At 39.4% G+C, this 22,043-nt stretch overlaps 2 protein-coding genes across 3 annotated transcripts; one reads left to right on the top strand and one right to left on the bottom strand.

The window, feature by feature from the left end:
* Nucleotides 1-1,871: 1,871 nt before the first annotated feature.
* On the top strand, nt 1,872-6,370 carry gpatch4 (G patch domain containing 4). Of its 2 annotated transcripts, none has more exons than XM_055903890.1 (7): nt 1,872-1,973; nt 2,308-2,392; nt 4,095-4,261; nt 4,383-4,496; nt 4,625-4,734; nt 4,910-4,960; nt 5,109-6,370. In XM_055903890.1, the coding sequence occupies exons 2-7, from the start codon at nt 2,314-2,316 to the stop codon at nt 5,989-5,991; spliced, it is 1,404 nt and encodes a 467-aa protein (XP_055759865.1). In that variant the 5' UTR covers nt 1,872-1,973; nt 2,308-2,313; the 3' UTR covers nt 5,992-6,370. The 2 variants fall into 2 exon arrangements, with proteins under 2 accessions (XP_055759865.1, XP_055759864.1); XM_055903889.1 differs by having other exon boundaries at nt 1,872-1,996.
* An 11,377-nt stretch (nt 6,371-17,747) lies between these two features.
* LOC129837556 (asialoglycoprotein receptor 2-like) lies at nt 17,748-19,501 on the bottom strand. Its single transcript, XM_055903841.1, has 2 exons — nt 19,300-19,501; nt 17,748-17,879 (listed from the first exon to the last, which is right to left on the bottom strand). Exons 1-2 carry the CDS (start codon nt 19,426-19,428, stop codon nt 17,748-17,750), a joined length of 261 nt encoding a protein of 86 aa, XP_055759816.1. The 5' UTR covers nt 19,429-19,501.
* Between the last annotated feature and the right edge of the window lie 2,542 nt (nt 19,502-22,043).

Below are 22,043 nucleotides of genomic sequence, written 5' to 3'. Positions count from 1 at the left end.
TAGTTTTTTTAAAACGATTTTCTATATTGTAGAATAATAGTTTAGAGATCAAAACTATGAAATAACACATATGGAATCATGTAGTAACCAAAGAAGTGTTAAACAAATCCAAATATATTTGAGATTCTTCAAAATAGCCACCCATTGCCTTGATGACAGCTTTTCACAATCTTGGCATTCTCTCAACCAGATTCATGAGGTTGTCACTTGGAATGCATTTCAATTAACAGGTGTGCCTTGTTAAAAGCTAATTTGTGGAATTTATTTCCTCCTTTAATGCGTTTGAGTCAATCAGTTGTGTTGTGACAAGGTAGGGCTGGTATACAGAAGATAGCCCTATTTGGTAAAAGACCAAGTCCATATTATGGCAAGAACAGCTCAAATAAGCAAAGTGAAACAACAGTTCATTATTACTTTAAGTCACGGTCAGTCAATCCGGTAAAATTCCAGTTTCTTCAAGTGCAGTTGCAAAAACCATCTAGCACTATGATGAAACTGGCACTCATGAGTACCGCCACAGGAAAGTAAGACCCAGAGTTACCTCTGCTGCAGAGGATAAGTTCATTAGAGTTACCAGCCTCAAAAATTGCAGCCCAAATAAATGCTTCACAAAGTTCAAGTAACAGACACATCTCAACATCAACTGTTCAGAGGAGACTGCATGAAACAGGCCTTCATGGTCGAATTGATGCAAAGAAACCACTTCTAAAGGATACCAATAAGAAGAAGAGACTTGCTTGGGCCAAGAAACACGAGCAATGGAGATTAGACTGGTGGAAATCTGTCCTTTCGTCTGATGAGTCTAAATTTGAGATTTTTGGTTCCAACAGCCGTGTTTTTGTTAGACACACACTAGGTGAACGGATGATCTCTGCATGTGTGGTTCCCACCGTGAATCATGGAGGAGGTGTGATGGTGTGGGGGTGCTTTGCTGGTGACATTGTCAGTGATTTATTTAGAATTCAAGGCACACTTAACCAGCATGGCTACCACAGCATTCTGCAGTGATACTCCATCCCATCTGGTTTGCGCTTAGTGGGACTATTATTTGTTTTTCAACAGTGACCCAACATACCTCCAGGCCGTGTAAGGGCTATTTGACCACAAAGAACAAGAGTGACCTGGCCTCCACAATCACCCAACTTCAACCCAATTGAGATGGTTTGGGATGAGTTGTACCGCAGATTGAAGGAAAAGCAGCCAACATGTGCTCAGCATATGTGGTAACTCCTTCAAGACTGTTGAAAAAGCATTCCAGGTGAAGCTGGTTGAGAGAATGCCAAGGGTGTGCAAAGTTGTCATCAAGGCAAAGGGTGGCTACTTTGAAGAATGTCAAATATAAAATAGATTTTGATTTGTTTAACACTCTTTAGGTTACTACATGATTCCATGTGTGTTATTTCATAGTTATGATTTCTTCACTATTATTCTATGATGTAGAGAATAGTAAAAATAAAAACCCTTGAATGAGTAGGTGTGTCCAAACTTTCGACTGGTACTGTATGCTTCAGTAAGATTGGATTTTTTGCATTTATAGCAATGGTTTTCAACTGTACTACAGAAAATTAAGGTTGTGGTGGACGCTACAGAGAGGTATTTGGGTGTATGAGACTTAACGTCAGAAGAGTTACAGGGTGTGTTGTGTGGTGCTGACTTGTCATTTCAGGCTGTTGGCCTGAGCTAGGCCTATATATATTTAAATAGTGGAATAGGGTGGTGAGTGTAGGGTTAGATGGTAGGGTATTTGGTGATTTTTTTAAATGTTGTATTTACAAGCCAAGTATACGGGAGTTATACTCCAGTCTAGTAGGTGGCGGTAATGCAACATTTATTGGATGCCAACCGCCGTTAAACCTCATCGAAGAAGAATAAGAAGCGTAGTCTTTTCCGGTGCCATGTCAGCCTGCTGAATTTACCTCATGGTTCAAGTCGAACTGTGAAAACGTTTTAATATATCCCTTTTGAACAACAATGTGAGTCTAGATAACCAGACGAGGTAAAATAATTGGTACCATTACACCGGTCGTTGATTTCATAGCCAGCACTTATTAGCACAGCAATGACTTCCATTCAAGTGTAAATGTTCTCTTAAAACTAACTAGCTAGCTAGCTTGTTAGCTAAACCCAAACTGAACTTTGCCTGAGCAGTCTTTTTTGCGGACTTGCAAACAGAATTTGTATATTATATTTGAGAAAATAGTATTCTTTGTGCATTGCTGTTCAACTATCTAATACATAAATGTTGACATCTGATACTGAAGACCTGTCAAATGCAGTGTAATATAGCTAACATGTTCATTTCTTTAGAAATAAATGGCAGAAACTGTTCAGGAAAAGAGCCGTGGACTGAAGTTTGCAGAGCAACAGCTACTACGTCATGGCTGGGAACAAGGTAATGTTAATGTTAGATTTTCAGAAAGGTATTTAGTAACAGTACGGTATAGTAATTTAATGATGGGCAATATGCTAGCTAATGAACATTTTAAGATTACAGGCAGGAGTTTCTATATCAAGTGTAACGTTATACATATGTCAGCTTGAACTTGCTTGTAAATGACATTGGTAGGCAGGGCAAACCAGTTTTGGTGATTTTTAAATCCATCAAAGCACTTTTTTGGACTCATTCAGCAGTTTTTACCTGATTTTAAGTACAATACCATTGGAAATGAATGTTGAAAGTTACAATTGTATTCCTGAAACTTGTGTTAAATGATGCTGGCACTGCTTCCTGTTGACAAGACATTTGGATAAATAGCCCAATGTCAACAGTTTTAACGTGTCCAAATCAATAACCTATAATTAGAAACAGTTTATCTTGAAAACATAAAATGTACTATCATACATGTGCAACAATTAGTAATCATATTACTTGTATTTTTTATGCACCAAAAACCCTGTTTTGACAGGTGGCAATAAATCACTGAAATCGATTAGGGGGGAAATCGGGTTTTATGCTCTGTTGAAACTTAAAACCACATGACAACTGGACATATCTTTACATCACTGGTTAGAGAACAACCTGCAGAAGACAGTGGACTACATTGGGGTGATGCATTTTGATTTGGGGGTCGCCAAAACAGAAAAAGAAACGCACTGCTTATTTGTAAATCACTCATATCGAAAACCACATGGAATGTGTTCATTACTGGTTAGAGGAGAATTTGTAGAAGACTGCTAACTACATTTTGAAGTGTTGAACAGGGGGTAAACGTTTGGAGTGTAGCGCTGTTTAAACTAACACTATTTAAAGGCCACACAGAATCATGGAATAACTTGTACATGGTTGGTTAGATGAGAACTTGTAGAAGGCTGCGATGTATAATTTGGAATGTCAGATGTTGATTTCGCCATCACGAAAAAGGGAACAAACCACTGTTAACTTAACCCAAACGTTGTGATTAGTTTATCACGACCCATAGGATATCAACAGTGACAACGGCTGGCTGTTATTTAAGTGATAGTTTGATTGTCAAATCCATTGGTGTGTGGCCAGCAACTTTTAAAGAGAGACTGAGAGAGAACTTTGAAAGATACTTTTTTTGTGCCATTTCATTAACGGCGTGTTCTGCGCATCCCAGCACGTGTGACAATCAATGGTACAAAACCAAAGATATTGATCTGTTTTGAGCAATAAATCTTGTCATCGTGATGACTATATTATTTTATACTCACATCACCAATCTGAGGTAAAAGGATATGTAATTCCACAAAATGTTATGTTTTGAAAATGCAAGCTTGTTAGGTAGTAACAAACTGTCCACATTAGGGAAATTAGCGCAATATTCAATTCAATATGGCAAAATAATTAAACATGTCAATTTAAGATGATTGTCCATGTTGCCTACTCACAAACTATTGCAACAATGACATCTATTTCTCACTAATTTAATGATTTAGAGTGTAAAAAAATGCTCTCAAACACAATTTAACCGGGCGCTCTAGACTAGAGCCTCCGTAGTGTCTGTGCAGCAGCCTGAATGTTTGATGTCCCTACTAGTAGTAGTTGCCAGTCGTATCTAATTCTGTGTTATGAATGGTAACTTGATTTAATGTTCTTAGTCTACCACTAATAGAAGACCCCTCACTGTTCACAGGTAAAGGTCTTGGTCGGCAGGAGAATGGTATATCTGAGGCTATCAAAGTCAAAGTGAAATGTGACAAGGGAGGGGTGGGACATCGTCAAGGGGAGCAGTTCACCTTCCATTGGTGGGACCATGTCTTCAACAAAGCATCTTCTAGCCTGGAAGTGGAATCTGGTGAGGTAAGTCCTCAGAGGGGGTGTGTGAAATGAAAGATTATTTTACCACTAGGCCACGCACACGCATACACACATTCACACACTTACATTGGGCCTAGGCTACATCTCCACCTTTCTGTTCTAGAATGGTGTGCAGGTGAAGAAGTTGGTGGAGGAGGAAGAGGAAGGAATGATCTCCAACAAGAAGCCAACGAAAGCCATGTTGGGAAGAGACAAACTTTATGGATGCTTTGTGAAGGTACAGAAAAACAAATCCAACTGGAACACACCCATATCTGTGCCAATGAGCGCTCTTGATAGTAAAGAAAGATACTGCACTTAGGCTAATGATATGGACTGGAACTGTTTTATGTCTCTTCCTCCTAGTCTGCCACCCTCCTGGCAGGACTGGAGCAGCCAGAGCAGAAGTCCTCCAGTACAGATGACAGCAGCTCTGACGATGAGGACCAGAGACTGGACCTCTCCAGCACCACCAAGTAAGAACCTCACTGCCCAATACCATCCACCACCATACAGGGATTGATATCAGTTTGTGAAGGTTATTTGTTTTCATGTCAATGTGAAGATTAAACCCATACATTGTTAATGACAGTGGTTTTATGTACTCACAGGTTTAAATATTAAATGCTATTTCCCTCTCCCTTTGTATAGGCTATCAGACGCTGACCTGGTGAAGGCTTGTGGAGGACGCACCGCTCACAAGTAAGTTGCTTGTCACCAATACTTTTGTAATAAACCATAAACAAATCACATGAATGTGTGTTCTATCTTGGTGCATGCTGTTGGTGAAGGGCTTGAACCTGGTCTTAATTAGGAAGCTAAACATTGTTCCTATTCCTGTTCGCAACAGAGGAGCCAGACACGGCCTTACCATGAGTGCCAAGCTAGCCAGACTGGAGCAGCAGGAGCAAGAGTTCATGGCAAAGTATGGCAAGAAAAACCAACTAGCGGCTACAACACCAGATAGCGTCACTACCCAGCCAGCTGCCCAGATCCCTGAGGATGAACTGACGCATGAGACCCCGGGGAAGAAGGCCAAAAAGAGGAAGAATCACTCAGAGGATACCCGTGAGAATGTGGCTGAAGAGAACGCTGATTCTGCTGTTGTCTCCGGAAGTACCAACATGGAAATAAAGGTGAAAAAGAAGAAAAAGAAGGAAAGTTTAAAGGAGAACACTGGGGAGGTGGCGGTGGTTCCTGTAGAGGAAGAACTAACATCTGTGGAAGATAATTCAGCAGACAACGCTCAGCCAACCAAGAGGAAACGTTCAAAACGGAGGAAGGTGTTGGAGGAGGGCGAGAGCTGTCATCTAAATGGAGAGGTGTGTGAAACTGATGTCATTTCTGTAGAGAGTGATGCCGGAGGAGGCTGTGAAGACGCTTCGGAGGGAGAAGGTGCCACTCGGCAACAGACTGACTCAGACACTACTACCAAGAAGAAGAAGAAGTCCTCCAAGAACAAAGAGGTGGCTGAGGAGAAGGAACACTCTAAAGATAGAGAAACCAACCAATCAGAAACTGTGGCGGACTCCCCTCCAAAAAAGAAAAAGAAACGGGATGAAACAATAGAGAGAAAGGAAGTGAGAACGGTGGAGGAGGAACCTAAAATAAAAGGTAAAAAAAAAAAATGCAAGGAGGTCAAGCAGACCGTGGAGGACAGGTTGCACGATGTATTGGACTCCATACCTCTAAAAAAGAAAAAGAAGAAAGCTAAACAACAGGAACCAGTTTGATGAGGACTAGTGGTTGCCTTGTTGGAGAGGAAACGGGTCACGGATTTGGGTCAGCGCTCTAATACATCTTATAGACACATGAAATCATCGAATGAAATGCAGTATATTTTTAATTAACGCTTATTGCAACACCATGCAAAAAGGATGTTTTGTTTCTTGTCAACATGTATTTGTATGGAAAGATTCAACTACAGACTGTAATAAGAAAATATATTTAGTCGTCAACTAGTGTTTTTATACAGCTTCTTGTATGGTGGTCTTGTATTTTTCATATTCTCAACATGGATGTTTTAAACAATGTGATATCAACATCAGATATGAGGTTGCTACGTATGAGCACAGTAATGTATTTTCTTTGCTCAATAAACTTTCCTTACTATTTTGTGTGATGAGGTACAAGTGGCAATTAAAGCTGCTGATTTAGAAGTATTACATTGTTTATAAAACAGTGATTTTATTAAAAGCGGAGCCTATGAAAGCCCTACACAAATGACTTTATTTTTTATATACTCTTTACAATAGATCTTTGACTGTGAACGTGGCTCAATTTACATTGGAATGCTGAATCATATGGTCAATTAGCCAAAGGTGCATTGTTTGGGTTAGTTAAAGCACAATCATGACCCCACAGGTTGATGCTTCCAAAACCTATGAAAATAATACAATGAATGAAAAAAAACGTCATCAAAAAATGATTTAGGGCTGGATTCAATCTGTGTCGCGCAAGATCCACGTTAAGAATTGAAGGTAATGGTTTCCGATTGGGCCGGCATGCAGCATTTACTGCGAACGCGGGAACATTGATTTTAAATTTCAATCGAGCTATAATGCGGACTTTCGACGGTACCGATTGAATCTAGCCCTTAGTGAAGAATTGTTGTAGGCAACATGCTTTGTTGTATTTATACTGATTGGAATGTCCTTACACATCAGTCAGATTCTGATTACGTCCATCAACCCAAAGCCATTGACTGTCTTCTGCTATGTCAGTCAGGCCAATCCAGTACCCATGATCATCATAGTAGGATGGAGTGTTGAGAATTAATTCCTGAATGAGAAATTAAGGAAACCCCACGTAGATACAAATTAGTAAATAGGCTACATTTAACAGTTAGCCGCAGTTCTGTGAGGCAGCGTGACAGTGTCTAAACGTTATGGATATATGCATCTTATCTGGTCCAAATGAAAGAGAATACGGTATGAAAGTACTTCCTGTAGTCAGTCCCCTACTTTTTTTGAATGGGTTTCAAGCTTACATAATCAAATTCGCGAAAAGGCAGTTATACACTGAGTGTACACAACATTAGGAACACCTTTTGTACACTCAGTGTATAAGATATATATCAATCAAATTTTTTTTATTTTTTATATAGCCCTTCGTACATCAGCTAATATCTCGAAGTGCTGTACAGAAACCCAGCCTAAAACCCCAAACAGCTAGTAATGCAGGTGTAGAAGCATATACAGCATATACAATTCTATTCGTATTCATGTATTGATTTGCTCATACCCGATTCCTTTTATCAAAATATTTGACGCTCAAGAAGTAAGACACAAAGCCGAAAGTTAGAAAAGTCTTATTTGAAGCCCATTCTTAGCCTACAAAACGAGACAACAGGAAGTACCACTTTCATACTGTATAACAAAGAGCACAGATTTAGCCGTCTTAATGAACGTCATGTTGTGAGGGAGTTTCCTTGAACATACAGTAGCTATAAACATTTGAAGTCGGAAGTTTACATAAACTTAGGTTGGAGTCATTAAAACTCGTTTTTCAACCACTCCACAAATCTCTTATCAAATTATAGTTTTGTCAAGTTGGTTAGGACACCTACTTTGTGCATGACACAAGTCATTTTTCCAACAATTGAAGGCCTACCTTCAAACTCAGTGCCTCTGCTTGACATCATGGGAAAATCAAAATAAATCAGCCAAGACCTCAGAAAAAAAATTGTAGACCTCCACACATCTGGTTCATCCTTGGGAGAAATTTCCAAACACCTGAAGGTACCACGTTCATCTGTACAAACAATAGTATGCAAGTATAAACACCATGGGACCACGCAGCCGTCATACCACTCAGGAAGGAGACGAGTTCTGTCTCCTAGAGATGAACATACTTTGGTGCGAAAAGTGCAAATCAATCTCAGAACAACTGCAAAGGACCTTGTGAAGATGCTGGAGGAAACAGGTACAAAAGTATCTATATCCACAGTAAAACGAGTCCTAAATCGACATAACGTGAAAGGCCGCTCAGCAAGGAAGAAACCACTGCTCCAAAACCTCCATTAAAAAGCCAGACTGCCGTTTGCTACTGCACATGGTCTACAAAGATCGTACTTCTTGGAGAAATGTCCTCTGGTCCGATGAAACAAAAATAGAACTGTTAGGCCATAATGACCATCGTTATGTTTGGAGGAAAAAGGGGTAGGCTTGCAAGCCGAAGAACAAAATCCCAACCGTGAAGCACGGGGGTGGCAGCATCATGTTGTGGAGGTGCTTTGCTGCAGGAGGGACTGGTGCACTTCACAAAATAGATGGCATCATGAGGGAGGAAAATCTCAAGACATCAGTCAGGAAGTTAAAGCTTGGTTGCAAATGGGTCTTCCAAGTGGACAATGACCCCAAGCATACTTCCTAAGTTGTGGCAAAATGGCATAAGGACAACAAAGTCAAGGTATTGGAGTGGTCATCACAAAGCCTTGACCTCAATCCTACAGAACAGTTGTGGGCAGAACTGAAAAAGCGTGTGTGAGCAAGGAGGCCTACCAACCTGACTGTTACACGAACTCTGTCAGGAGGAATGGGCCAAAATTCACCCAACTTATTGTGGGAAGTTTGTGGAAGGCTACCCGAAACGTTTGACCCAAGTTAAACAATTGAAAGGCAATGCTACCAAATACTAATTGAGTGTATGTAAACTTCTGACCCACTGGGAATGTTATGAAATAAATAAAAGCTGAAATAAATCATTCTCTCTACTATTATTCTGACATTTCACATTCTTACAATAATGTGGTGATCCTAACTGACCTACGATGGAATTTTTACTAGGATTAAATGTCAGGAATTGTGAAAAACTGAGTTTAAATTTATTTGGCTAAGGTGTATGTAAACTTCCGACTTCAACTGTATCACATATTTTAATATGGTTCCTATTTCACTTTTTGTACATTTTTATTGCTTGAGTAACCCTTTAAAGGTTGTGTGAATCTCCCTTAAAGCACTTACCTGTAGCAGTGTCCTACCTGTTCTTCTTGACTGCCTATGTCAACCAAATCGGCATAGTTATTTTTGCAGTGCTGTCTGCTTCCTTGCCAGATCCTCAAAAGGTGACAGAGGGGGACTTTAATGTGCAGAAACAGGTAACAACTGGATTGGAACAGCATCCAGCCAACTTGACAAGGTTTGCACTCTCTATATGTGCAACATGAAACATGCAAAGTAATATAATAATATTAGTACATACCATTTACCAGATGCTTTTGTCCAAAGCGACTTACAGTCATGCGTGCATACATTTGTTCTACAAGTGGTCCTGGGAATCAAACCCACTATCCTGGCATTGCAAGTGCCATGCTCTATCAACTGGGCAACAGAGGACCACTACGATCAGCTACATAGTGTTTTTGACATTTTAAAGTAACATAAAGCATCACTGTGACATACGTTCTGGACCATCAGCATATAAGAAAATTCAAATGAATGAGGAAATATTAACTAGGATGGAAACTTTAACTTTGGTGTTGGCATCTTTATATGGGCAGTAGTTATCAACTGAGAAAGTCTTCAACTGAAATATGACCCCAAGAGTCCAGTTGAGCCCATCCCTGTCTCTTGACAAGTTCATCCTCTCTGCCTTCAATTGCTGGTTTTCAGCAATTGAAAAGCAATTGATTGGCTACACTAAGCTTGCAGTAGAGATTCATTAGGTCCTGATTGGCTGCCAGTAGGGATATATGCTCATCTGTTAGCTGCTCCAGTTCCCTCAACAAATTTGTGTTGTGCTCTGAGAGGGCAGTGTTGACTGTGGAGAGAGAGAAGGACATACTTACTCAACCTGCACCTCTCCAAATGTCATATTATTTTGTCTTTATGATCCACATACTCACAGTAAACACAGAGAGGTATAATGGCTGACGCAAACAGGACACAAAGAACCCCCAAACACACTGCCATTACTCGAAAGGGTTGAGAGTAGGGAGCAGGGCCCTCCTCCACTAGGATTAGCAAAGATAGGAGTGCATTATATTCACATTTTAATATGCTTCATTAGTGAATCTGACAGTATGCTATCATTCGAAGGAGTGTAATAATTGAACAATAAATGGTGGATATTGATCTCTTATTTAACACATGCTGTGGCAGGACCAGGTTGACTTGGTGGACTCCCCCTCGCCTTTACTTCAACATATAGCGTATGTTCTTCCTTTTTCTCTAGTCTTTCATTCGTTTTTACTGTGGTAAGAATGTAACTTGTCACAGAGAGGTACTTGAGAGGTATTGTAAATGAAACCTTCATTTACAATACATTTGGCATCAATGTTCTCCAACACAGAATTGATAAAACATTAAAATAATCTGGACTAAATAGCTGCCATAACTGGCTCGCTTGCTTTAAGCATCCATCAATTTGAAGATTAAAAAACATGGTGATTTAAATAAAACCGTTTTAGTGCTAGGTCTGGCAGTAAGAATTAGCTTAATTGGTAGAAATGCACTAAAAAAGAGTAAGATAGATGAAGAGAGAAAGAAATGCTAAAACTCAGCTTTTGGTGAAGAACATTTAAAAAAATTTAAACCATTGTGGATTAATGCAGCTCTTCTGGCATCCTTCAGATAAAAAGAAAGTCATAACCAACGATGTCTGAAATACATGTGTGACTACTGTTTAAAAGCATACTCCAGGACTTTTCAACAGATGACTATCAGGAAAATAGTTCTCTGTCTGTATTGATCTGTTTTATTTAAAGCAAAATTCGAACAGGCTTATGTTTCGTCATTGGACACCTTCATAAGTGTTTTTTCTTTATTTTTCAGTTTATTTAAAGGTATTTACTTACCTGTTGAAGTGTCCTGGGGTGAGGAAGGCTATTTTGGATTTTCAAGTCCCACAGTCGAGCACCTGATTCCCATTTTTTGTTCAAGCTGGACTGAAGCGTGTTTGGGTACGCTCTATTTCTACACGTGTGACTACTGTTGTTATTATCTTCAATAGGATCTGTATAAGTACTTCTGGTTGACTCTGGTCTGCATGAATTACTCACAGATAATCTCCACCCAGCCGGCTCTCTCTCTCTGTAGCAATTGAGCCTGGGGATGAGGTTACTTCACAGACAGACATTTCACTGTACAGATTCACACATCTGACTCAAAGGGGTATGTTTATGTGTCATTATGGTAACATTGCTGTGTGGTACTCAATATGGAAAGCTGTAAAGCTGTGGGAAACATAAATAACTATGTTCAGAAACAGAAATAGGATTGTCTTTCATTCCTCTCTTGTTTTAGGGTGAGCATATCTCTGAAGACTTGCCTTTCCCTCCTTATACCCTCCAGTCACTGGTTGATTCTTAAAAAATAAGTTGACCGAGCCACATTGACTGGTTACAAGTTCAAGGAAATGCCCTGACTTGCTAAGATGTCTGAAAATGTAGTAATCCTTTTCCCATTTGTCTGTTATATTAAGATAGATATATTAAGTAATTTCCCATATGAATGCAATAGATCTTCAGTACACTATTGAGCCAACCCTAAGAGATTGAATGGATGCAGGGTTGCTGCAATGTGGATGTGGGTTGCTGCAATGTTGAAATACTGTCACCAGAGGGTAGTAGTGAGGTCATAATGGATCAGAGAAAATAGCTCCACAACTTGTTATTCCCAATCCTTTATTCAGCCCATCTATTATCCAATAAGATTCATTTGATTTGTTTACTTTGTACACAAAATAGTCTCATGATATGTGTGTATCAGATAAACTAAAACCATTGTGTACACATTTAATAAAATAATTGCAAATGTATTTGCAGAGACAGTCTTCTACAAAACATTAATGTCAGTCAAATTGTGAGTTTCTCCAGTGACTGACTCAGACACCAATATCAAAAAGAAGAAGTCGTCCAAGAACAAAGAGGAGGATCCAGTGGAGATGGAACACACTAATGTAAAGAAACCAACCAATCAAAAACTGTGGAGGACTCTCCTCCAACAAAGAAAAAGCAACAGAGAAAGGAAGGGAGAACAGTGGAGGAGGAACCTTTAAAAGAAAAGATACAAAAAACAAATGCAAATAACTTGGAACAAGATTGTTGGAGAGGCAAAGAGATCAGCCATTGATCAGCTTGTGGCAGAGCTCCAATGTTCAGTTCATTTCATAGACAAATGAAACCATCAAATTAAATATGGTATATTTAATCTGGACTCAACTGAAATTTTTGCAAAACCATGACAAAAGGGTGTTTTGTTTCCTGTCAACAATAGACTTTCAGCAATTCAACAATAGAGGTTTATAGTGGAATTGATATTAGAAATCATTTTTTAAACTGGTGTTTATTTGCCGATTATTGTACGGGGTTCTGTATTGTTAATATTCTCAACATGGATGTTTTAAACAATGTGATGTCAACATCAGATATGAGGTTGCTAGATATGAGCACAGTAATGTCCATGTATTTTTTACTCAATGAGCTTTCCTTACTACTCTCTGTGATGTCACACATTTGCATGATGCTTAAAGGGGCATCATTTTTGGACTTATAAATTAATGATATGTACCCATTGATTCTTGAAGAATATAACTTATACAGTGCATTCGGAAAGCATTCAGACCCCTTGACTTCTTCGACATTTTGGATTTATATATATTTTTTCATTAATCTACACACAATACCCCCCAAGCAAATGTATTAAAAATAATAAAAAGAAATAACCTAAAGGGCCTGTTTGGCACTGTCCGGGGGTATCATCGGAAGGGGCCACAGTGTCTCCCGACCCCTCCTTTCTCAGCCTCCAGTATTTATGCTGCAGTAGTTTATGTGTCGGGGGGCTAGGGTCAGTCTGTTATATCTGGAGTATTTCTCCTGTCTTATCCGGTGTCCCGTGTGAATTTAAGTATGCTCTCTCTAATTCTTTCTTTCTTTCTCTCTCTCAGAGGACCTGAGCCTTAGGACCATGCCTCAGGACTACCTGGCCTGATGACTCCTTGCTGTCCCCAGTCCACCTGGCTGTGCTGCTGCTCCAGTTTCAACTGTTCTGCCTGCGGCTATGGAACCCTGACCTGTTCACCGGACGTGCTACCTGTCCCAGACCTGCTGTTTTCAACTCTCTAGAGACAGCAGGAGCGGTAGAGATATTCTGAATGATCGGCTATGAAAAGCAAACTGACATTTACTCCTGAGTTGCTGACCTGTTGCACCTTCGACAACCACTGTGATTATTATTATTTGACCCTGCTGGTCATCTATGAACATTTGAACATCTTGGCCATGTTCTGTTATAATCTCCACCTGGCACAGCCAGAAGAGGACTGGCCACCCCTCATAGCCTGGTTCCTCTCTAGGTTTCTTCCTAGGTTCTGGCCTTCCAAGGGAGTTTTTCCTAGCCAACGTGCTTCTACACCTGCATTGCTTGCTGTTTGGGGTTTTAGGCTGGGTTTCTGTACAGCACTTTGAGATATCAGCTGATGTAAGAAGGACTTTATAAATACATTTGATTTGAAATACCATATTTACATAAGTATTTAGACACTTTGCTATGAGACCCGAAATTGAGCTCAGGTGCATCCTGTTTCCATTGATCAACTTGATTGCAGTCCACTTTTCATAAATTCAATTGATTGGACATGATTTGGAAAGGCACACACCTGTGTATATAAGGTCCCACAGTTGACAGTGCTTGTCAGAGCAAAACCAAGCCATGAGGTCGAAGGAATTGTCCGTAGAGCTCCGAGACAGGATTGTGTCGAGGCACAGATCTGGGGAAGGGTACCAAAAACTGTCTGCAGCATTGAACGTCCCGAAGAATGCAGTGGCCTCCATTATTCTTAAATGGAAGAAGTTTGGAACCACCAAGACACTTCCTAGAGCTGGCTGCCCGGCCAAACGAAGCAATCGGGGGAGAAGGGCCTTGGTCAGGGAGGTGACCAATAATGCGATGGTCAATCTGACAAAGCTTAAAATTTCCTCTGTGGAGATGGAAGAACTTCCAGAAGGACAACCATCTCCGCAGCACTCCACCAATCAGGCCTTTATGGTAGAGTGGCCAGACAGAAGCCACTCCTCAATAAAAGGCACGACAGCCCACTTGGAGTTTGCCAAAAGGACTTTGTTTGCCAGAGTTTGCCAAAGACCATGCAAAACAAGATTCTCTGGTCTGATGAAACCAAGATTGAACTGTTTGACCTGAATGCCAAGAGTCACACCTGGAGGAAACCTGGCACCATCCCTACAGGGGAGTATGGTGGTGACAGCATCATGCTGTGGGGATGTTTTTCAGCAGCAGGGACTGGGAGACTAATCAAGATCGAGGTAAAGATGAACAGATCAAAGTACAGAGAGATCCTGAAATTCTAAGACCTGTTTTTGCTTTGTCATTATGGGGTGTTGTGTGTTGATTTTTGAGAGGGAAAAAACAATGAGAATAAGGCTGTAATGTAACAAAAGGTGGAGAAAATTCAACGGGTCTGAATACTTCCGAATGCATTGTAAATGCCTTATGAGCTTCGTTCCACTGTCATTCTCCATCACAACCCAAAATATAAGCTTGATTTCTTCCAATGTTTGTAATCGAAGTAATTGTCAACAAACACTATATAGCCTCATAACATGGTTAAAACTATTAAGTTTATATAACGGATGGTCAGTCCTTGCACCCATAGCTCTTTCTATGAACTTGACAGTGGTTACATTTCTCCAGCCCCATCCCTCAGCTTTTTTATCAAAACAGGGGCGAGAAATTCTTTGTTATTGTTTCAATTGCTGATTAGCGCTTCAAATAAATATCTCATCTAGTGCATAAAACTTTCGATTTAGCAGAAGTATTGCATAGGTTATAAAACTGAGTGATTTCAGAAAAAAATGTAAACTTCCATTCTACATATTAAACTTGTACTTCATATGCTAAGATGTTTCCAAATCTAAGGAAGAAAATCTTGGAAGACAAGTCTAGCTTTGCTTTGTAAACTGAATATTATATGATTTCTGATCTATGAAAGGCCAAAACAAATGTTATTCTAAAACACTACCATACATATAGTTGATCTTTGATTGTGAACATAGAAACAACTCTATGAACATAATACAATAAGACAATATAAGAGCACTATTTCATTGTCATAATGAAATAATTGATATGAAAGAAAATGTGTCTGATTTATATGAAAGCTCAAAACTAAACATTATTTTTTAAATTCACCAAAGCTACATTAAAACAGATCGTTGATTGTTAACATTTCAAAAAACGTACAAAACAGACCTGTGTTTGCGTCAGCCAAATAAGGGTTTCCTTTGTGAATTCTATATTGAAATCACTTCCTGAATTGAGTGAATCTGAATTGACCCCAACAAGCAGATGCAGGGGTCCTTCAATTAGAAGAATAAAACCTAATTTAATTCTCAAAGTAAGATGCAATAATATATGAGTTCAGTATGTGAGAATACTTCTTAAAACCTCTTCTCAATAGGGGGTGCTGTTTGCACTTTGTAATAATTTTGTTCCCAAAGTAAACTGCCTCGTACTCAATTCCTGCTCGTACAATATGCATATTATTATTACTATTGGATAGAAAACACTCTCTAGTTTCTAAAACCGTTTGAATTATATCTGTGAGTAAAACAGAACTCGAGTTAGAGCATTTTTCCTATGAGGATGTGAGACTGCAGAATTATGCAAGCTGTTCCCAGGTCAGTTTATTAATTTGCCTGTCTTCTATTGGTTGAGATGCACTGCATACGCCTTCCCCTGGATGTCAGCGAATAGTGAGATTTGAAATGGAGTCTCTAGGCAGATCTGAGAGGTTATAAATAGCTTGGGAACGAAGGGTCCGGTCTTTGTTCACTTCGCTCTGACGCAGGAAGGACCTTGGCATGTCGTAGTAGAAAGCTCCGGTTATAGCTCTTAGATATATCCGGCTCTGTTTTTATTCGATATAGCTGTTAAAGACATCATATTGTTGTTATTTTAAACCGAGTTATATCAGTTTATGTCAGTATATTGCGATTTTTGGATATTTATTAGTGTTGCGTTCTAGGGAGTTGGTGATGTCTGGCCCACATGGCTAATGTTTACTGCTAATTGCAACGTTGAAGACTACATTCTACAACCGAGCAACGATTATTTTGGACAAAGGACAACTTTCCCAAGATTCTGATGGAAGCACATCAAAAAGTAAGAACTATTTATGCTGTTAATTCGTTGTTCTGTTGAAAAATGTAAAATGCATAATCGCCATTAATTTCCATGCGGTCTCGCTTTAACGCACGCTGTATGTCGTAGTAACGTTAATTTTTAAAATGTGACACAGCGATTGCATTAAGAACTAATGTAACTTTCATTTTCTGTCCAACCTGTATTTTTTAGTCAAGTTTATGATTAGTTATCGATTAGAATAGGTGCCTCTCCCAAGATTTCTCCTGACATTTTCTTTGCAGCTTGGCTACTTTTCTCATTGTATAACCACAATTTGTGCCGCTAAATATGCACATTTTCGAACAAACTCTATATGTATTGTGTAATATGATGCTATAGGACTGTCATCTGAAGAATTCTGATTCAGGTCAGTGAAAAAATTAATATCTTTTGCTGGGTTATACGTTATCGCTATTTTTGGCTTGAATCAATGCTGTTGTGTGGTTTGCTATTGTGGTAAGCTAATATAATGCTATATTGTGTTTTCGCTGTAAAACACTTAAAGAATCTGAAATATTGGCTGGATTCACAAGATCTTTGTCTTTCATTTGCTGTACGCTGTGTATTTTTCAGAAATGTTTTATGATGAGTATTTAGGTAATTCACGTTGCTCTCTGTAGTTATTCTAGTCGCTTTGGTGAGAGTTGTGATGGTGGCTGCAATGGTAAACTATGATTTATACCTGAAATATGCACATTTTTCTAACAAAACATATGCTATACAATAAATATTTTATCAGACTGTCATCTGATGAAGTTGTTTCTTGGTTAGTGACTATTTATATCTTTATTTGGTCGAATTTGTGATAGCTACCTATGCAGGAAAAAAATGGTGGAGTAAAAAAAGTGGTGTCTTTTGCTAACGTGGTTAGCTAATAGATTTACATATTGTGTCTTCCCTGTAAAACATTTTAAAAATCAGAAATGATGGCTGGATTCACAAGATGTGTATCTTTCATCTGGTGTCTTGGACTTGTGATTTAATGATATTTAGATGCTAGTATTTACTTGTGACGCTATGCTAGGCTATGCTAGTCATCTTTTTTACTGATGGGGGTGCTCCCGGATCCGGGATTGGGAGGAATTAGAGGTTAAGAGAGTGTTCCTGCAATTTAATCTGACCATATTAATGCTCTACTCTCACAGATCCAACGGTTCCTCATATCACACCATACAACATTCCAATTAGCCAATGGTGCATTCTTTGGGATAGTTAACACGCAATCACCCCCAGTTTGACTGTTCCAAAACCTGTGAAAAGAGAACACCACCATTAATGGAAATAAATTACTGAGTCAAATAATGATTTAACAATGCTTCTTTGTTGTGTTTACACTGAATAAAACGTCCTTACCCAGCAGTCAGATTCTGACGACTTCCATTAACCCAGAGCCATTTGCCGTCTTCAGCTTTGTCAGTCAAACCGATCCAATACCCATGATAGTCATCATAGTATTCTTTAGTGTGGTTATGAATGAATTCCTTAATGAGAAGTGAGTGAAACCACAAATTAAGTGTTAGGGAAAATGTACATTTTATAGTAATACACATTTTCAGGAGGCTGTGTGTAAATGTTGGATCTAATGGATGTAATCAGGTCCAAATGAGAAATAACAAAGAGCACAACAGGAAGTAGCATTTTAATGGGCTTTGTCCTTTTGTCTTTTAGTTATGACTGCTTTACCATGAGTTAATAGCTATCACACATTTTAATCTAGTTCCTATTTCACTTTTCATACATTTTTATTGTTTGATTGACTTAAAGGTTGAGTGAATCTGTCACTCTAAACCTGTGGTGGAAAAAGTACCCAATTGTCACGTTATACTTGAGTACAAGTGAAGATACCTTTGATGGGTTTGGATTTCTGAACTTTAAATGTTATTAATCATTAGTTATACTAGATACCTGAGGGGTGCCACTGCCGAGGGGCTACACCAGAGGTTAATGGTTATCTGTAGGGGGAAGGTATATGGTGGGTGCATTTAATCTTGGAATGTACTGAGAGTAGGGAAAGTGATCACATATGGCAGGCATTGATAAGGGGAGAGAGCCATGGATTAGTGATGAAGGGGGTCGAGGTCAGGTCAGGTCACTTTAAGGGAGAAAGAAAAGTTTATTGCACGTATCACTTAGTTTCCTGCCTAGCAATAAAGATACAATGTTTTGCGAGAAGGAGGAGACTCCACCCAAAGTGGGGTACAAATACCACTACTATTGTTGACATGTTTTTGTATATTCAGATGTTCGATCCTTTGGGAAGAATACACTTGGGTTAAGCTTTCATAGTGTCCGTCGAGTTCTTACTCTGGTAATTTCAACCTAACACCTTACTAGAAAATGACTCAAGTAAAAGTAAAAGTCACCCAGTAAAATTCTACTTGACTAAAAGTCTAAAAGTATTTGGTTTAAAATATACTTAAGTATCAAAAGTAAATGTAATTACTAAAATACACTTAAGTATCAAAAGTTAAAGTAAAAGTGTAAGTCATTTTAAATTCCATATATTAAGCAAACCAGACGGTACCATTTTCTTGTTTTTTTTTAAATTTACGGCTAGCCAAAGACACACTCCAACATTCAGACATCAATTGAAAACGAAGCATGTGTGCTTAGTGAGTTCGCCGGATCAGAGGCATTAGGGATGACCAGGGATGTTCTGTTGATAAGTGTGTGAATTGGACCATTTTCCTGTACTGCTAAATGTAAATGTAATGAGTACGTTTGGGTGTCAAGGACAATGTATGGAGTAAAAAGTATAATATTTTCTAAAGGAATGTAGTGAAGTAAATGTCAAAGTAAAGTATAGATACCCCAAAAAACGACTTAAGTAGTACTTTAAAGTATTTTTACTTAAGTACTTTACACCACTGCTCTAAACTCTTGTTTGCACCAGTGTCCCACCTGTTCTGCTTGGCTGCCAATGACTGGCAAATCAGCTTTCTCTTGTTTGCAATATTGTTGGCTTTCTGTCCAGGTCTTCCATTGAGTGTCAGGATGCACAATCAGGTAACAACTAGATTGGAACAACATCCAGCCATCTTGACAAGAGTTACACACTCTCTCTACAACAATAAAACATTTACAGTATTAACGCTACAATATAAACACAATTAGTTTTGTTAATACTGTATATTCATTTTAAGTGTAATATCTAATAAGTAATGTATTTTAATGTACAAGAAAGGGGATTACCTCCCGTGCCAACGTTTTGTGAACAATATTTCTTGACAGGAAAGTCATCAAACTGAAATATGAACTGAAGATTCCAGTTTAGTCTATCCCTCTCTCTTGACACATTTTCTTTCTCAGCCGCTAAACGTCGGTTTGTAGTGCTGACATTGGTGTAATCACTCTGCAAAATGTGATTGGCTGTACTCAGATTGCTATTGAGATTCATTAGGTCCTGATTGGCCGCCAGTTCCCCCACCAACTTTGTGTTGTGCTCTGAGAGAGCAGTGCTGACTATGGAGAGAGAAGGACATGTTTACTCTATGATGTCATCCTACACCCCTCCAAAATCCATAATACTTTATGATCCACATACTCACAGTAGACACAGAGGCCTATAATGGCTGAAACTAAGAGGGCACAAAGAAGCCCCAAACACACTGCTACTCCTCGAAGGAGTTGAGAGTGGAGAGCAGGCCTCTCATCCACTAGGAATAGCAAAGATAAGAGTCATGTTATTATAACCATACTGTTAGCATAATAATATACACTTAATGGTAAGTGTTATTCCATCAGCTGATGAAATCTAATAATTGAACAATAAAAGGTGGATCATTTGATTATGGCGTAGATTCAATCCGGACCACGGAAGATTTGTGCTATAGCGTGGTTGAAATTTTAAAGACATTCGTGGAGACTGCATTCACAGTAAACGCTGCATATGTCGGGTCATTCAGAAATGACCTTAATATTTCTATTCTATTAGTCTCGTAAGTCCGGCAACAGCAGTGACTAAGGTCTGGTTTCAATGACAGATTCTTTCAGCAATTTCAATAAAGGATAAACCGACAACTCTCCCAACAAATCACGAGGCAGGCATGTCAGAACTTTGCGCTTTGAAACAAATGACTAGCCACTTGCAAAATGCTATCATTAAAAATAACCTCTGTGATCTCCATCTTGCTAGCTACTATTTTGTATTTTATTCAAGCGGATAAGGTAGTGACATAGGCAGTGACATCCTCTATGCCAAACCGATGTTCTATTACGTACAGACAGACAGTGTTAATCCGGAACATTTGAAAATTGTAGGATGCAACCCGGATCTCTAGAGAGACTAATCATGCTATAACTCAGATCTTCCACAGTCCGGATTGAATCTAGCCCTATCTCTCAAACACACCTGCTGTGGCAGGATTTTGTTGAGTGACTGCACTTCCCTTAGCCTTTACTTCAGCATATGCTGTTTCTTCTTCTTTTTTCTCTGTGGGGAATAGAAAGGAAAACACATACATATCCATTAATTGCAACCCATTTGTGAACCAATTTTTGCCTTACATGCCACTATGAAAATCTTATGCCATTAGTAACGCTAACATGTAACCCATATAGCTTTATTTCTTTGTTGTTGATTGGAAGTATGTAAAAAAAAACTATATACTTCAGTCCACTTACCAACACACCTAAACCCAATTACCCACACACCCCAGCCCAGTTACCCCCATGCCCTAACCCTAACATACACATGTCAGTACCCTAATATTTATACAATCAACTACCGATACACCTATATCCTAGCCTTAATTGCCCTATTTGTTAGTCACAGACCCCAGTTTCTTTGCCAAAACTCCTCATCCCTATTGCCTTACTATCTCAGCCCTGTTACTCACTTTGCCTAGGTCTGTATTAACCCAAGTCACCAACAGTAACTTATATCCAGCCACTCGCTGCACATCTCAACCCTGTTATTTTCATATCTTAGTCCTGTGACCTCTGACCTGTAATCACTTAACAATTTCTAATAATTTCATAGATAAACTCACAGTACAGTGGTATAACACTGGTAGGGGTAAAGTGACTATGAATAGACAATAAACAGCGAGTAGCAGCAGTGTAAAAACAAAGGGGGGGATCAATGCAAATAGTCCGGGTGGCCATTTTATTAATTGTTCAGCAGTGTTATGGCTTGTGGGTAGAAGCTGATGAGAAGCCTTTTGGACCTAGACTTGGCGCTACGGTACCGCTTGCTGTGCGGTAGCAGAGAGAACAGTCTATGACTTGGGTGGCTGGAATCTTTGACAATGTTTTGGGCCTTCCTCTGACACCGGCTAGTATATAGGTCCTGGATGGCAGGAAGCTTGGCCCCAGTGATGTACTGGATCATACGCACTACCCTCTGTATCGCCTTACGGTGGGATGCCGAGCAGTTGCCATACCAGGCAGTGATGCAACTGGTCAGGATGCTCTCGATGGTGCAGCTGTATAACGTTTTGAGGATCTGGGGACCCATGGCAAATCTCCTCAGTGTCCTGAGGGGGAAAAGGCATTGTCATGCCCTCTTCATTACTTTCTTGGTGTGTTTGGACCATGATAGTTTGTTCGTGATGTAAACACCAAGGAACTTGAAGCTCTCGACTCTCTCCACTACAGCCCCATCGATGTGAATGGGGGTGTGTTCGGCCCTCCTTTTCCTGTAG

This window comes from Salvelinus fontinalis, chromosome 38 (assembly GCF_029448725.1).
Source record: "Salvelinus fontinalis isolate EN_2023a chromosome 38, ASM2944872v1, whole genome shotgun sequence".
Lineage (NCBI taxonomy): Eukaryota > Metazoa > Chordata > Actinopteri > Salmoniformes > Salmonidae > Salvelinus > Salvelinus fontinalis.
The sequence above is the reverse complement of the archived record's forward strand: the minus strand, read 5'-3'. Positions and strand labels throughout refer to the sequence as shown.